This window comes from Echinops telfairi, unplaced genomic scaffold (assembly GCF_000313985.2).
Source record: "Echinops telfairi isolate 266 unplaced genomic scaffold, ASM31398v2 ScPeMD7_18;HRSCAF=68, whole genome shotgun sequence".
Taxonomy (NCBI): domain Eukaryota; kingdom Metazoa; phylum Chordata; class Mammalia; order Afrosoricida; family Tenrecidae; genus Echinops; species Echinops telfairi.
This window is the reverse complement of record NW_022103915.1, coordinates 77,304,228-77,321,944: the sequence shown is the minus strand read 5'-3', so window position 1 is coordinate 77,321,944 and position 17,717 is coordinate 77,304,228. Positions and strand designations below refer to the sequence as shown.

The 17,717-nt window shown below is 38.0% G+C and overlaps 1 protein-coding gene across 1 annotated transcript in view; it reads right to left on the bottom strand.

The window, feature by feature from the left end:
- Positions 1-6,264, bottom strand: part of PRKD1 (protein kinase D1) — a 178,591-nt gene extending 172,327 nt beyond the window's left edge. Inside the window, exon 1 of the mRNA XM_030884929.2 lies at positions 6,166-6,264. Within this exon, the coding sequence (XP_030740789.2) occupies positions 6,166-6,264 (99 nt within the window). The remainder of the gene's footprint in view (positions 1-6,165) is intronic.
- Positions 6,265-17,717: the final 11,453 nt, after the last annotated feature.

The following is a 17,717-nucleotide window of genomic DNA, read 5'->3' as shown; positions in this document are numbered from 1 at the left end:
GGATGGATGGATGGATGGATGGATGGATGGATGGATGGATGGTGATGAGTTGTACGAACCCCCAATAAAATGATATTAAAAAAAAGATTGAAAACTCTGCACATTAGGAGAGAAGAAATCACATATACATAAGGACACTGATGACTAAGTGCTCTTTTAATTAGAGAGCAAGAAGACAATAGAATATTAGGTAGATCAAGGTGGTAATAAATGGCTAAAAAATGGAATAGGGGAAAGAAATGCATTTTTATAAGATCTATAGCAATCTTCAACCTACAGCACAAAATACAAGAATGAACTTATTACAGTTTTTTGTACATACTATTGCAATTTATTTGTGAAATAATCCACTCTTTCAGCATATTTAAAAGTCAAGATGATGCAATAGATCTAAAAGTGTTCTGTGTGTGGGTAAAAGCTATCTGTGTTCTTTGACTCAGGGGAGTACGAGAATAGGAAACTCAGCTTTCCCTCCTGTTCTTGCTCTTCCAGGTTCCATTTGATGTGCTTGTAATCTATGTTAAATAGATAGGCGAGACAGCTAAAAGTCCGTTTGTTTTTTTGGGGGTTTTTTTTGCGGCCATCTAGCCCTGAAGCAACAAAGCCCACATGAAAGCAGCACACCAACATGTGTAATCATGAAGGGCCAAAGAGACCAGGCTTTAAACACCGTTTGTTTTAAGTATACCTAGTTTATGATTTCCTTACAAGGCCAAATTCAAGACTTTATTTCTCTCTCAAGAATTATTTCTCATTAACAGATCCAAAATGAAAGCCAAGTGAATACCAGGCATTTTATAATGGGCAAATCCAGAAAAATAACAATAATAAGATCATTGTGTTTATTTAATACTACTTCTAACGCTAACTTATAAATTTTTCTCTTCCTTCTAATGCAAAATAGGGTCCAAAATTCAATCCATCTTGCTAATGAATTCTTTTAATGGACTATTAAGAGTTGAATTATATTTAATCTAATAGTGTGAACATCTTTGAGGCTCTTAAAGTACATTTGAAATTGATTATGAAACCAACTACCCACGTATCTATGATTAGTGTAGGAGAAAGATCTGCGCTAGCAATGAGAATTGTCACTCAACAATCAAACCACTTTGGCTAATTTGGTAGCTCCTACTTAAATTTTTTTAATGTTTTTTTAAGTGGAGAGGGAGTTTTCTTTTCTTGTACTTGGCTTTTAGCACATAATTATTGAGAACTATTTATTTCACAAATTGATCATTGCAATTAAGCAGCGGGAAAAAATCACAAAGCAAGTATGGAAAAGTTTTTCTTTTTTTGTTTTGGAATCGGTGATGGATCTGATCGCTACGTCAATAAATACAAGTTTCAAGCCATAATTATAGGAGAAATGTTCAGAATCTGATAATATTTAAAGATGAATACAACATACTGTGAATTCCTATTTATTTTTATTTTTTCATAAAATTAGAAGCACATTCGTGTGGACCATTCTGTATGAATAAAATAAATGCATTTGGAGCCTTCTCTTGCTCTTAGGGTCTGTGTTGACCACAAGCTAGATCTCGTCACTTAGCAGGGTTTCCTTCCTTCAATACCCTTGGCAGCTGAAATGCTGTCACTGCTTCCACTGTGTTAAGTATAAGGGAAAAAACAGTTTTTATTTTTGAAGTTTCTCCCTTAATATCATTCAAGATTTGAGAAGGAAAGAAAGGAAAAAATAGTCAATTTTTCTTCCAAGATGAAACAACAGATGGTTTGTTTTCCATTTTAAAAATAGATAACATAAAATAAAATTGATCAATTGTACACGTGTAAATCATGAATTTTGACCCAAGCCATGGTATTTTCCATTGCCTCATAGCATGTGAAAGTTGAACATTGAATAAAGAAGACCAAAGAAGAATCAATGATTGCACTGGAGAAGAATATTTCTATTCACTTTTAAAAGATATTTTGTTGTATGTAGAATTCCATTTTATTAATATGTTCAGCACTTTAAAATTCCATTCTATGTGTGCTGCCTAATCCAGAATATTTTTCTCCTGCATGCTATTAATCAGAATGGACTCAATGACAACAATGTTTCATTTCTCTTTCCTGATTATTTCCATTTTTTTTCCTTCATGGATTACTTTAAAAGATGTGAGCGTAATGTACGTTTTGTAATTTTCTCTGTTTATCTTGATTGAAGTTCAATGTGATCAAGTTCTATTTGATCCACAGATTAACATACTTCATTATATCAAGTATGATATAATGCCTTCTCTTTACTGAGACTATCCTTACTGATGTATCAAATTGCCTAACATCCCAGATTTACTCGAGCGCTATTCATCTTTTTCACTCTTTCTGTCTGTAGTTTGGTTTGGATATATTCTATTGCTATATCTTTCATTAATCATTTTCTGCTCTAGTCTCTCATTGCCAATTAAATTCACCCTGTACTTTTTTGCATTTTGGATCTTATATTCTGTAGCTCTTAGAGTGCTATTTGCTTCTTTTACATATCTTCAGTTTCTTTCCTCATTATGTTCATGTTTTCAGAGTACATTTTAAAAGTCGTTTCCTGTTAAGTTAATCACTTTTGGCATTTCTAGTCTGTTTCCATTAGCTAATTTCAATGATGACAAACAGTCACATTTTTTCTGCTTCTTCAAATGCATAATATATTTTATTGGATACCAAATATTATGGAATAATGTAAACAGTGAGATTTTGTGGCCTCCTTTAAAGAATGTTAACATTCGTATTGGCAGAATGGTGTTCCCTGAAGATAAGTTTTATTTATACTATCAACTTATATTTAGACTGTAAGAAATTTGAGAAATTTAGTCATCAACTTGACTCCTTAAACTACCAATACACGTCTTTAAGATTAAAGCATTATTTCTAAAACAGATTAGAAAAGTATAAATACGATAGAGGAGAAAATGATCCTATATGGAGTGGATATGCCAGTTAGTAACTTAGGTGAGACAAGGTGGTTGGTCATTCTACCTTCCAACTAAACCACTCCTTTCAACTCTTACGGGCACTACTGAGACAAGTAAAATTCAACACCCTAACTTGTTTTTCTTTCTTTTCTCCTTTTCAGCTTTTAAATTGTGTTTCAGGAGAACGCTTACAGAACAAATTAGTTTTTAATTTTATAAAAAGTACGTTTTGTGGTGTTCTGTTTTGTGACCTTGGGTGTATTTCGCTCAACGTAACAGCACTTTCTCTCGGGGTTCATGTTTCCATCTGTCCTTTTCCGTCTCTTTCTTTCTGCTAGATGAGCACTGTTTGGGGATACATGCTGCTCATTGGGTTCTGGTTGGCTAATTATTCTGGGGAGGATTCTCCTTACAGGGGTTACTATTCACTTTTTATGTCTATCTCTTGGTTGGCTGAAAGAGATTCCTGACAGTGAGTTCTGTTTCAGATTTGAGGGATGTACACAAGTCAGTCTCGGGCTGTATACATGTCTTCCACCGTCTTGATCAGACAGTGAGTCTATTTATTTATTTTATTTTGAAGTTTGTTAGACATTTTATTCCCACTCATCTGGGACCTTCTGTTGTGATCATGTTGGGAGTATCTGGGTGTGGTAGATGGGCACAAATCGTTCTCTGGTCTCAGGGGAGTCGAGGCTGTGGTTCGTGTGGTCCATTGGTCCTTTGGAATAATTGTTTCCTTGCATATAATTTGCTTCACTCTCCTTTGCTCCATGTGGGGAAAAAAACAGATTGTTATGTTTTAGATGAGTGCTATAAAGCTTTAAAGACCCCACGAGTACGTAGAACATAGTCTTCGTGTGGACTATTAAACTAGATGTCTTCTAAAGACCCTGGCATTAAACTCCCCAAATCCAGTCACTTGTTTCATCAAGGTGTTTTGGGTATGCCAGATCCTAATTCTCAGCAAATGACTTGGCAACCCAACTAAACCCATAACCCTTCTTACACGGAAGTGAAGGAAATACCGCAGTCTGGCTGGTCCCCAAGAAAGTGCCCAAAGACCCTTGTTTGAACAACTCAGATTTTAAAACTAAAAAATTCGATTATCCCAAAAGCAAAAGACCCTTACAAAAGAAAGTACCATCTTCAAAACTGGCAAAAGTAATTTTAAATAGTAGTAAAAGAATAAAAGTTTTTAATTATCATATAATTCTAAGACCCCAGTTACAGTAGGCTAAATTTTAACTGTTGTTAAAATATTCTTCTTGAGTAGAATACAAATGTTCTTCAAAATATAGGGCATTCATTAGTTCACCTTGTACCATAGCCTTTCCAAAATCATGATGGGAAGTTGAGAAAATGCAAGAAATTCTGATTTGGGTTGCGGTGAGGAACAACAGTATCTGTGAAACAAGGAGGAGTTGAGAATCCCCCCCCCCCCACCATGCTCTCAGAAGTTAGCTAAACCTTAAAAGAGTCTTCTAATATTATTTCATCATACATTTATAGTATAAAAGTCAAGTGAAAAACTGAAGATTAGGTTTAAGGGGTAAGAATTTTGCCCTCATAGTACAGTTCTGGTTTAGCCTGGCCTCCCTCCCTTCTCTTTATTCCTTCAACGACATGCCTTTCATCCATTTATCTATGGGCCTGGATCACTGACATGGGAACATTCCCTAAGGAGTTAGGCCTCTTCATTAAACTGTGGGTATAATGGAAGTGATGAGGTAGTGTTTAACTACAGGTATGACAGCTCCATATCCCAGTTTATAACACATTTCTTTCCAAGGGTGCTTCAGAAAACCTTTAGAAAAGAAAACTGTAAGAATATTTTCAATATGTGCTACATAGTAAAGCTATTATTTTAAAAGACTATATTTAAATAGGAAGCCTGGTGACAATGATTACGTGCCTGGCTACTAACAACAAGGTCAGCAGTTCAAAAGCACCAGCGGCTCCACATGAGGAAGATGAAGCCGCCTGCTTTTGTGCAGAATGATGGCCTTGGAAAGCTATGCAGTAGTTCTCTCAACTTGAAGTCTAAAAAACTCAATGCCAGTGGGTCATATGTTAATGCTCATTAAGGTTATTATCTGTCCAACAAATAAATGATGAAAATGTGGCTATCCCCACCGCCACACTCCTTCTTACTGTTTAATAGGCATATGTTTTCTCTTCATCAGTGAGCCATTTAGAAACAGGATGGAGAGCACTGGATAGCAGGGCACTGGCATGAACGTGGAGCCCTATCCTCTGGGAACAGTTGTCATGGTAGCAGAAGCTAAGGTTCAATTTTTTTCTTCAAACTGTACTGTTTTGTATTGGATAGAACAATCATATGAATATTTACCGCTCGCAATTAAGAGATAAAATATTTTCTTTTACTTAGCATAACAGTCTGCTTGAATAGAAATTATATACAAGAAAACTTCAGAAATTATATTTTCAAACAATGGAAGGTAAAAGTGGAAGGGAACAATGTGTGACAACTGAGAAGAGAACATATTGGGGGAAAACGCTCATGGAACAACATTCCCTAATTTGGTCATAATCATCTGTTTTTATGTGAAGGTGTGTGAGCTTGGAAATCTGAAAACCCTCATTAAACCAAACAGACTTTTGGAAAGGCTCAGGGGCTTGCACACTCAGCTGGAGGTTATTACATGATCGTTCGGTGTTTCTCAGAGGCTTTGTGGTTGTGAGCCCAAACATCCGAGATAAGTGATGTCAAGCTCCCTCCAAGTTTGAGTCTAACAAAACTGGCCACTGTAAAAATACGGCCAACAATACCGGCACTGGTCCTAAGCTCTTTAATTCTACCCGATGCAGGAAACCTCTGGGCTGCTGAGTGGATCATTTGGCATTTTTGACCACAGAGCACAATTTACTGTTACATTTCACTACAAATTCATGGCTGGCCAGACAATGTACTCCAGAGTAGAATAAATACATGTTTTAATGAGCAGCTGAAATGTGACCTGGCCAATATGAGTTCTAAAGAACAAAGGGTGCTTTTCCATAGCTGAGGCCAACCACAGAAGGGCCTAGGGCCAGAAACAAATAAATCCATGACTCACTCAAGTGGAAGAAAAAAGAAGAAATGGTGGGGGCAGTGGGGTTGGCCTGAATAGGAAAGGAAAATACTGCCAGTTTACTTCTGCTAAAAGATGAGGAGGTCAAGGGAATTAAATTAAATGATTCTGATCAATAACGGAACACATGAGACAGTTGAATACTGCACTCTCACATTCAAGATAATGTCAAAGTCATTGTCAGTAACTTCCTGTTTACAAATATTACTATTATTGGCCAGTTTCAATGAACTAAGAAATTGAAAGGGCACCATGACTTGGCCACACGACTGCCTGAATGTGGTCTAGGGACCACGAGGACATAGTGGTGTCAACTGATGTACTAGGGGTTCTTGAAAAATTGGATGGAAATGACACTCAACGTCTTTTGTGGCAATAAGTTACGGTTGTATAGCTCTAGCATCCAGTTATAAAGATTGAGATCATCTTAAAAACGAATGATTTTTAGCTCAACTGGATCCTTTCTGGGATGTTATGTGAGAGAAGTCAGACAAGACAGCAACCTCAAATGTGGATAATTAGCTTTTCCCTCCGACTATTCCCTGAACCAACACCCTTTAACCACACACAATTTTTTTAAAAATCCTCTAATTACTGGTACTAAAAACCACACAAATACTTGGTAAATTACCACTGTATGAGATTATCAGCTGCATATTATTACAGATCAAATAAAAATTTTATAAGATGGTCCAAGCCCATCAAAAGCATGACCCTTACGTAAGAACAAAAGTTTAAAATATAAAAAAACAGAAAATAAAAACATAAATATTCCTATTATTTGGAGGACTGTTGCTAAAAGTATTCAAATTGGGCAGAGGATCTTGTATTTGGTGATCTCATATCCTCAAGAGGAGGCACATGAAAGGAATTCCACACTGTGACCACTTGGCTATGTGGCTCGTTTCTGAAGGGAACCCTGGGAAACGGAAACAAGAAAAAATGAACTCAGACTTTAGGTTTTCTCTCCCCGCCCCACCTGATGCTCCCTTCTACCTCTCAACCAGTGGTTCTCAACCTTCCTAATGCCACAACCCTAAAATACAGTTCCTCATGCTGTAGTGACACCCAACCATAAAATTATTTTCCTTGCTATTTCATAACTGTAATTTTGCTACTGTTATGAATCGTAATGTAAATATCTGATATGCAGGATGTATTAGGCGACCCCTGTGAAAGGGTCGTTAGAATCCCAAAGAGGTCACGATCCACAGGTTGAGAACCGCTGCTTGGAAACAATCCAAGCATGCAAAGCGTTCTACCATACAGAAGCAGCTCTATCCAACGACACTGTGTGGAGGAGTGAATTCTGACGCACAGGGCAGCGCTGCCCTCGAGGTTCTGAGTCTGGAACTCTTCGTGAAAGTAGAAAGAGTCAAGGCTTTGCCAGTTCAAGTTTGTTGTTACCTTTCCTTTAATCGTCTTAGTTTTTAATACACTTCTGAAGCAATGACTCATCCTAGTCAAAAAGAATTCATGATGACCAACTTTTCAATGCTTATTTTCATCAAACAAATGAAAACACACTGTCGGAGAGTCGACTCCAACTCTGCAGAGCAGAATAGCCCTGCGCTGCGGGTTTCCAAGACGGCGTCTCTATGGGCAGAGAGGACCTCCTCTTTCTCCCACAGAGCAGCCGGCACCTTCAAACTGCTGCGGAGCTTTGGGTTCACAGCCCGGTGATTGCCCCGTTACACCACTGGCTGCTAACCTTAAGGTTGGCAGTAAAAAACCACCAGTTGCTCCATTGGAGAAAAAGGAGACTTTCTATTTCAGTAAAGATTCTTGGCAACCCACAAGGGCATTTCTACCCTATGCTACAGGGTCACTAGGAGTCAGAATGAATTTGATGGTAGTGCATTTATTTTTCATTAATTACTTTTTTAAAACTCCTTGAACACATCACATCTCTAAAATACCAGACTAAAACCAAAAACAAACTCAGAGACAGTGAATCTTTACTGGAAAATACGGACTGATCTTTTTCCACATATACAGCTGTGGGTTTGAACTGGAAAATACGGACTGATCTTTTTCCACATATACAGCTGGTGGGTTTGAACTGCCAAACTGAAAGCAATCTGATGCTTAATCTACTGAGCCATCAGGGCTCCTAATGGTCAAATAATAATCATGATGTTTGTAATAAGAGAATGCCTTGTACATTTCCCCTAAACTATAAAATTCTACAGGGAAGCTGTGTACTAAAGGGTCGGTAATACTATTTTACTTTGCTGTACTCGAGGACAGAGGAATGGTGTCCAGAAGCATATAAATTTGGCAAACAATCACAACCCTTTCCTGGCTTCTTATTGGTCTTTTCTTTCCCCCCAGCACCTGCCATGCGAAGACTTCATGCTCCAAAAACCAAAGGCTTCCTCACCCTCGATATCATGAACTTCAGAAAGCTTCAAGGCCCAAATTTAGAAACATGAAATACAATTACTGCCAGTCCTTTCTCCACACAACTGACAAAAAACAAAACAAAACAAAGCACCCTATCCCAGTCACTACCAACTTTAGTCTATCTCATTAGCTGCCGTCAAGGCAGATAGGGGACCTTCTCTACGAAATGTCTTATGCTTACATTCTTTTGTCAACCCCCCGCTTTCTCATCCCATTTAAAATCCTTTTGATTACAAAATCGTTTTCATTCATATTTTAAATTAACTTATGTTTATATGAGAGATAGAAACAGAACATAAAAGGAAAAGGATATCTGAGAAAAGAAGGAATATAGTTCATCAAAGAGGTCTCGTTGGCACCTTTCGGAAGTAGTTCTGATAGAATCGGAAGCATAGAAACATGAATATAATTAAAATATGCACATCCTCTGGGACTAGGTCGAGACTACACATTATTCATCCTCAGGAGCCCGGGAGGCATCGTGGTTACGCAATGAGCTGCAGTTTGAAATACCAACAAGATTTGCAGTAGAAAGACAAGGTTTTCTACTCCCATAACGAGTTTTAGTCTCAGAAATTCACAGAGGCAGTTCTACTTTGACCTCTAGGGTTGCTGTGAGTCAGAATTGACTTCATGGCAGTGAGTTTGGTTTGGGTAGGTGTAAATGCCCTGATGTCTTATATCAGATATTGCTTAAAGAAGCCCGATGAACAAATGACATGCTTATGTTTTCAGGTAGCAGCTATGACTCAAGGTGATGCTAAAATGATGGCAGAAACTTTTCTTATGTTTTCACCTGAGCAATATATCATCGATTAAAAAGACAAAAGCATTAAGGAATGATTTATTAATCATTGACTATAAAACAGCAACTTCTCTGTATAGCCTTCATGGTGGTACTTTCAATCATTAGTCTGTTGTGCATAAATTCTAAGTTTTTAAATTAATGTTCCTATCAACCAATTATAGAAGGCAATAACTAATGAGAGCCTCAAGGTTGCTGTGTAAAAGCATATTATCCCGCATTAGACCTTGACAGATTGCTAGCCAGCAATAGCTTTTAGAAATCTTGGTAGGCACTCCCAAATTATTCACACAACAATAATTAGGCATAGAGTTTCATAGGTTTGATATCAATTTTTAAAAACACTTTACTTTTTGCTTTATTCTGAATAATGCTATCATTATACAGCACTGTAGGTTTTTGCATTTTATAATGAGGCTATAATATTGCTTATTTGAAGGAATTAATGCTAGTGGATCGACATAACAAGTAAAATAAAAATATACATAAAATAATTTCATAAGACTTCAACAATCATTAATTTGGGACAAGTAATCTTTTAGAGATTATTTTTAGTATTTTTTTAATCATTTTATTAGGGGCTCATACAACTCTTATCACAATCCATACACACATCAATTGTGTAAAGTGCATTTGTACATTCATTGCCCTCATCATTCTCAAAACATTTCCTCTCCACTTAAGCCCCCGGCATTAGGTCCTCATTTTTCCCCTCCCTCCCTGCTCCCCCCTCCCTCATGAGCCCTTGATAATTTATAATTTGTTATTTTGTCATATCTTGCCCTGTCCGACGTCTCCCTTCACCCACTTTTCGGTTGTCTGTCCCCCAGGGAGGAGGTCACATGTAGTTCCTTGTAATCGGTTCCCTCTTTCCTACCCACTCTCCCTCTACCCTCCCTGTATCGCCATTCACACCACTGGTCCTGTAGGGATCATCCACCCTGGATTCCCTGGATTTCCAGTTCCTATCTGTACCAGTATATCATCACTGTTCACACTTCGTGGTAGTCTACAATGGGTCCAATACTTGAACAAGAATTTGCTTTGTAACTCCGGGAACTCATACGAATCCCAGAGCACTCTTTAACTTGAGTCCCCTGGACTTAGTCTGCAACCTGAAACTAGTATTTCCCAAAGCAATAAATTTGTGCCATGACAGTAAGACTTGAAATACCTTTTCAAAATATGCCATAATCAATCACTTTCCTGAAGAGTCACCAGACTCATAATTATATTAATATGTATAAAGAAACTTGTTTACCACACATATTTTAGCATGTATATATGCATAAGTAATTCTTTAATTCTTTAGGGAAGTAGAAACCCCTGTCTTTCACCTGTGGAGCTGCTGGTGGTTTTGAACTGCTGATTTTGCTGTTAACAGCCCAACTCATAAGCACAACGCACTTTTCCTATAGGGTTGCTGTGAGTAGGCATAGACTCAGTGACAGAGAGTTTCTTTTGGGTCTCTGTTGTTGGTGTTGGCTGTTACATACATATCACTATAATATACACATGTATATGTATGTATTCCTATGTGTATACATCCATCATTTTGTCAGTTTGTCCTACTGTGGTGACCTGCTTGTTGCTGTGATGCTGGCAGCTATATCACCAAACATTCAAATACTGGAAGGCACTTGGAGGGCAAACTGGGAGGGACGAGTAGGAATACCACTTATCAGAAATTAGCACTCAAAATCTTAAATAACAGCAGAACATTGTCAGATATAGTTCCAGAAAATGACTCCACAGATCACAAGGCACTCAACATACAACTGGAAACAATCTGTCTCCTCACAGGAGAGTTTGCCTTAGTGAGGTGACTGGAGCAACACTTTGGGGAGCTCCTCATGCTGGTGAAATATGACTCAAAAGGAGAAGAAACAGTTGAAATCCTCCATTAATAATCAGAGTGTGGAATACACAAAGTATGAATTTAGAAAAACTGGAAGTCATCAAAAATAAAATGAAGTTGGAGGGAGGTCAGGGAGGTGTGGGGGGGGGGAAATGACGAGCTGCTACCAAGGGCTCAAGTAGAAAGAAAATATTTTGAGAATGCTGATGGCAACAAATGTACAAATGTGCTTGACCCAATGGATGGATGGATGTGATAACAGTTGTGCAAGTCCCCAATAAAATTATTTTTTTTAAATCAATATCCGAGGCACTAGGGAGCTTAAGGGGAGTAGGATTGCCCTTAGAAACAATCATATAGTTTACAATGCTGAGAATGAAAAATTCAAGAGGAATGGCAACACATTCATCATTGAAACAAACATTTCATCATAGAAATGAACATCTCTCTGATGTACAATGCTGTCTATGATAGGACAGTAACTATAGGTCTACACGGAAGAGCTGTTAATGAAACTTTTATTCAAAGTTACTTATCAACCCCTAGAGCCAAAAAGAAACAAACTGAAGAATGTACCACCTTCTTCAGTCTGAAATTGATCCAACATGTAATACAAGATGAATTACTGCTCTCTCGAATGCAAAAGTTGGAAGCCAACATGAAACTATGGTATTAGTTATTGAAGCTGGAGATCATATGGTAGAATTTTGCAAGACCAATGATTGTTCACTGCAAGTATATTTCTTCAACAATATCATCAAGTATGCCCTTGTTCTAGTCTAATGACTGTCTCTTGGTCTGTGTCCAGGTACCACAAAGGCACACCACACCTTACGTGTTCTGGAATTCCAAGTATTTACAATGTTAGCTATAGTTTATTAGGAACCATAAAGTTGAATGTCTTTGCCCAGTCAAAACTTAAATATGTTTCTTGTATTATTTAACTTCAGCTGAGATTCATTTAATGTCAGCCATGATATCCCTGTTTGCATGCCTCTTCTGAATCTGGATTGAACTTTTGGCAGCTCCTTGCCAATGTACTGCCACACCTTTTAAAATTTATTTTCGGCAAAAATTTGCTTAAATGAGATAATAATGACATTTTAGAATATTTTCTGTATACTCTTGACTCACCTTTCTTTGCAGTGAGCACAAATATTGATCTCTTCCAATTGGTTGACCTTCTTTCCTGAGTAAGCTAGTGAGTGCATCCAACACTGCAGAAGTGTGTTGAAACATTTCATTTCGTATTGTGTCAATCTCTGGACCCTTATTTTTGGCTAACTTCTTCAGTACTCCTCAGACTTCATCCTTCAGTAGTATCAGTTACTGATCATATATTACCTCTTGAAGTGGTTTAATATCAACAATTATTTTTGGTGCGATGATTCTATGTATTCCTTCCATTGTCCTTTGATGCTTCCACATCATTCAATATTTTGCCTTCCAATAAACCAAACCCACTATTCTCGAGTCAATTCCAACCTGGACCCATAGAACCCGTAGGACAGAGTCGAACTTCCACTTTGGGTTTCTGAGACTTTATCTCTGTGTGGAATCAGACAGCCTGTCTTTCTCCCTAGGGGTGGGTAACCACAAGAACTCTGTCAATATTACAGTTTAAGGCTTAGAGTTTGTTCTGGGTTCTTTCAGCTTAAAATATGCTGATAAGGCTTCCCTTTTGGTTTTCTGAATACAGATCATTGTACATTTCATTGTAATGCTTAACTCTGTCTTCCTGGCAGTTTTTTTTTTAATTGCAGTTTAGCTCTTTTACTTCAAGATTTTTTGATGATCTCTTTAACTACTCTACATTCAACAGCAAGTTTTAGAGTGTATTCTGATATCCATTTTGGCCATTTGATTCTTTCCTGTCTTTTAAATGATTCTTTACTTTCTTCCTGCCTAATGTGCTTGTCGTCCAGTGGTGGTTCTAGCCTTCAGTGATTAGGGTTTAGTGTATCAAATCTAAATTCAGATGGGATATGCTCAAGGACATGTTTAGTTCTCATGAGTAACAGGACTCTCAGCCCAAGTTAGATCTTGTCAAGGAAATGGCCCTTCTTCAGAGCCTGGGCCTTGATGGGGAGGTACAAAGTAAACAGATGTGCATGGAAAAGACGTGGGCCAAGCCCAGGCTGAGTAGGTCTTTGGCATCCTGTCCATGCCCACTGCCTGTGTACCTGGAAAAAGAATCAGCAAGACTTCCCTGTGGACATTATCAAATATTGCCCCTCGTGCCATATCCACTCCAGCTACATCCTCCCCACAGACTGGATAAACAAGGGCTCCAGGAAGGAAGAATTCACCAGGAATTTCAAAGCTCAGACCAGTCCCATCAGATACCTGTTCTTCTGGCAGAAGAATGCCTCTTGCCCCTGCACCACGTATGTAAGGCCTAGATCTCTGATCAATCCTGCTTAAATGGAGAGTGTTCAGCTGGCCTCTGGGAGTGGGGGGCTGCACCAAGCAGTGTGCCGACAGCACCTGAAGCCAGAGGACAGTGTGCTTTTCATAGCTGACCCTGCCCATAGCCTTCCAGGGCTCAGAAACTTCCTGGATCCTAGCTAGCAAGGTCAACTTGTAGGAGGCCGGTCACTCTTCGGTTGGCTGTTAGGCCTTTCCCGTAGCAAACATGGTGGGGGATGCAACAGTGACTAGGCAGGGCAACGTAGGGAAAAGTAGAGGGTTTCCCAATAAGGCAGTGTTGCCCTTCTCTCCCTCCCCCTGCGCTGGTATTTAACTTGGCTCTTTTGTAGAAGGATTGTGAAAGGCATGTAATAAAACAAAACTGATCAATTTAAAAAAGAAAAATAATCTTGTTAAGAAGCCTCTTTGCATTTCAAACCTACCCCAAGGCTTCTCAGAAGACAGATTTGCTCTGCTTCTGAAAAGTCAGACTCGAAAATTGGATGAATCGGTTAGTTCTACTTGGCACACTTGGTGGTGCCTAGAGTCAAGGTTGACTACAAGGCTTTCTTATATTCCAGTTTTGCCAATTTTCTGATTTATATAGATTTCTACCACTGAAGAAAACTTACTATCCTTCAATATTCTCCTACATTTCGTTAAGAAGAACTTACTTATTAAGACTTTTTTTTTTCATTTAACAACTCCCTTCCTTTTATTTATGCATATTATGACATTTTGGGTTAATTCTATATCCTGTGCCGGAATAAAGCAATGGCCATAGATTTGGATGTTGACATTGACCCAGTGGAATTCCATTGTTCTGATTGTGCTGTTAATGATCATTTGGTTCCATGGATAAAAATCTCATTTCCTGAAAGTCAAATCCCTAAGGGACTGGTGTATTTTCTCTTCGTTGTACAGATAAGCAGGCAGTGAACCTGATTTAAAGAATCAAAAGGAAAACAACTTTTCTCATTTATTTTGATGTTTCCCCGATAGGAAAGAATTTCTTCCCTCCTTGTAAAATGCTACACAGCCCTTGAGAAGAATGCTTGTGGGAGAGTCGGCAGGCACCCAAGAGAATAAAGCTACCTGCCATCCCCCCAGAAGCAATGATTCACTTACTGGTCTTTCAGCTCACTCCCAAGTGGCTAAATGTACTGAGACCTTGCTAATCACATACTAAAAGGTTATCTGCCAAGGCTCTCATGAATATCAGTGATGATCTGAGACCTTGAATCAGGTAGTTCACTCATCAAGAAATGTCTTATATTTTCTGCAAAACTGCTAACTCTGTTAATAGTAGATATAGAAAAACATTTACAAAAGATTGAATCTGAAGAAGGTTAAAGAATACAGAATATTTGATCCTGAAAGAGGATGAATTAAAGTCTAAAACACTGAAGGGAAAAAAAAGCTATCAGTACCTGTGTTCTTAATTTGGAAACAGTAAATGCGGGTACAAAAGTGAAAATTTAATTAAAAAATGACTTGGCACAAAATAGTTTATTTCACTTTTCAAACATATGAAAATATAAATCTAATTTATAAAATGAGGCTGCAAAACTATATATTAAAAATTCAACACCATTCAATTGCATTATCTACAAACTTTGAAGCCCTTACATATCTATGCCAGCGTGAAATAAAGTCACTGTTTTAAGAAGTCAAAGAATGGTAGCTGACATGCTAACCTTTGTAACATGTAATCCCAGTACAAATATGGGTTTCCCTTTCAATAGATGCCTAAGAATACATTACTGAACACTCTAGATAGTTACCACCTTCATAAGATATTAAATGTTTTCCCTGTCTAAAATTCAGAGAGTTGCCAAAAGGCAATCCTAAAAACTCTACTTCTTGAAACTCTCCATCCTGTTCACTTCATATTTCTGCCATCCAATTTTCTTTCTGTCTTTTAAAAAAAATCATTTTATTGGGGTCCTTACAGTGCTTAATCACAATCTCTGTACACACCCATTGTGTCAAGCACATTTGTACATGTTGCATCCAATTTTCTTCTAATCAGAAAACAGTAAAGATGAAAAGAGTCAGCATGGTAAATTTTATAATAGTGATATTTTGAGATAAGTTTTTTATTTCCTTTAGAGGAAGAAAGAACAAAAAGTTCTTGAGAGAAACCTGTTTTCCACTGAGACATCTGGGCCATCTAAATGCCTGGCTACTCGAACGGGTCAATATTCTCTACAGTGTCTCCCCAGCAACATGGGGTTCTTATGAGTTTGGTGACATGATTGTATCCAATCTTTCAGATCCTGTCACAGCATCAATGCATACACATTATCACTGGTAGAGAAAGGAGGCAGATTAGAAGTGGAATATGTGAATTAAAAATCAGATACTGAGACACACACAGTACTGATTATATCAGTACTGAAAACCAACTGTAGTTGAACACAGAGCAACAAAAAGACGAAGGCTAAGATCATGTGATGTCTCAATATAAATTCATAAAATATAAAATTCATTACTTGAGGCTGGAACATGTTAAGATTCAGAACCTTGGGCCTCACTGAGCTTCAAACACAGCAAATTTTTTTTTATTTCCCAACAAAGAATTCAAGTTTTATTGTACTCCAAATTCCACCCCACTTCTCTTCAATCATTTATACACATGTTGCTCACAACAATGTGTCAGTGCTCAGATGAGTGTTTGCACTTGCCCTCAAGCCCCTCTCTTAGGTTCTTAATGACCTTTCTACTACCCAATTATTTGGGTAATTATCAGTGCACAGAGGCAATATCTCAGTTAATTCATTGATCATTCATTTCTTAAAACACTTCTTTTTGATGCTACAATTAGGTCTTCATTTGCTTTCCATCTTACTGGACTGGCTGTAACTTCTCAGTTACCTCTGGTGATAGGTAGCTTTTGTGCCAATTAGACTAGGCCAGAATTTTCAGGTGGTTGGCAGTTAACCCCTAAGCATTCTTCATTGTAGTTACAGTAAATCAGCTGTAAAAATATTAGAGGTAATGCAACAGCCTTATTTAGGTGACAATCCTGATACTGTGAAATGAAAGGAAATTGCCTTGGGGGTGAGGGCTGCTCCCATGTAAGTTGATGCTGTGGGAAAATACTCTGCTTTTTGTTGGGTCTGGATCCTGCATCTGGAACATCAACCTCTAGTTCTTTGGACTTAGGCCAATGACCTGCCATATTGCCTGCTGATCCTGGGAGTCATTAGTGACCAGTATCCATAGGTCACCTTTGAAATCATCCCCTCTGCAGCTACAAGACCAAACTGCTCCTGTGCATTCATCCCCTTTGCAGCCACCAGCCTGCGATCGTCAGTCTCTAGAAGCACTTGAGTCTGGAGACGCCTGAGCCCAACATCTGCCCCATGGACTTGGAACCTGTCTGCTCTCAGACTTGCCTGGCTCTACACTTATATGAGACCTTTTTCTGGATGTCTATGGATATAAAATGTGTTTTACTTCTTTAGAGAACCCAGTCTAAAACACCTTTCTTGAATCTGCCTCTTCTTTTCACCCTCTACAGAATTTTGAGTGTTCAAGGCTCATTCTTCAGAAATTTTACTTTATCTGTTTATAACCATGCTTACATAAAGACTATAAGTATATCTACTTAAATGACATAACTATCTATCCTATCATGAATTTTGCCCTTGAAACACCAAGCCATGTATCTAGCTGATATTCAACATCACTTTTCTTATTTATGAGATATCTTAAACATTTATATTTTCAAACATAACTCTTTATGAGAAGACTTTATCATGTTCATGGAAAGTTTAATTTAAAGATAGTGGAATTATTACATGCACCTTTTGAAGCTTCTTCTTCATAAATGCCAACACATAGATTCTCTTCCTTGGTGTTCGCCATCTCAGGAAATTATATCAACAAACAGTTGTTTAGGCATCAAATCTTTCAATTTTCTCTCACTCCCTATTTAATCCAGTATCCTTTGGGCTGTACTTTAAAAGTAAAATACATTCTAAATCTAAAATGTATCCTTATTCCCAATAACATGTCCCTAATTCAGTGGGCAACTGTTACCAAACTACTTTCACCCCCACTTTTCCTCCAACATTAGAATCATCCTGACAAAACAGGTCAGAGATCTGAGTCTTCCAATGGCTTCCCTTCAGACTTACAATCACCCAAAGTCATTACCAGCCTCTTGCAAGGCTCTGACCCTGCCTACCCCTACTTTCTCATATTCCACCCATTTTCCTCCA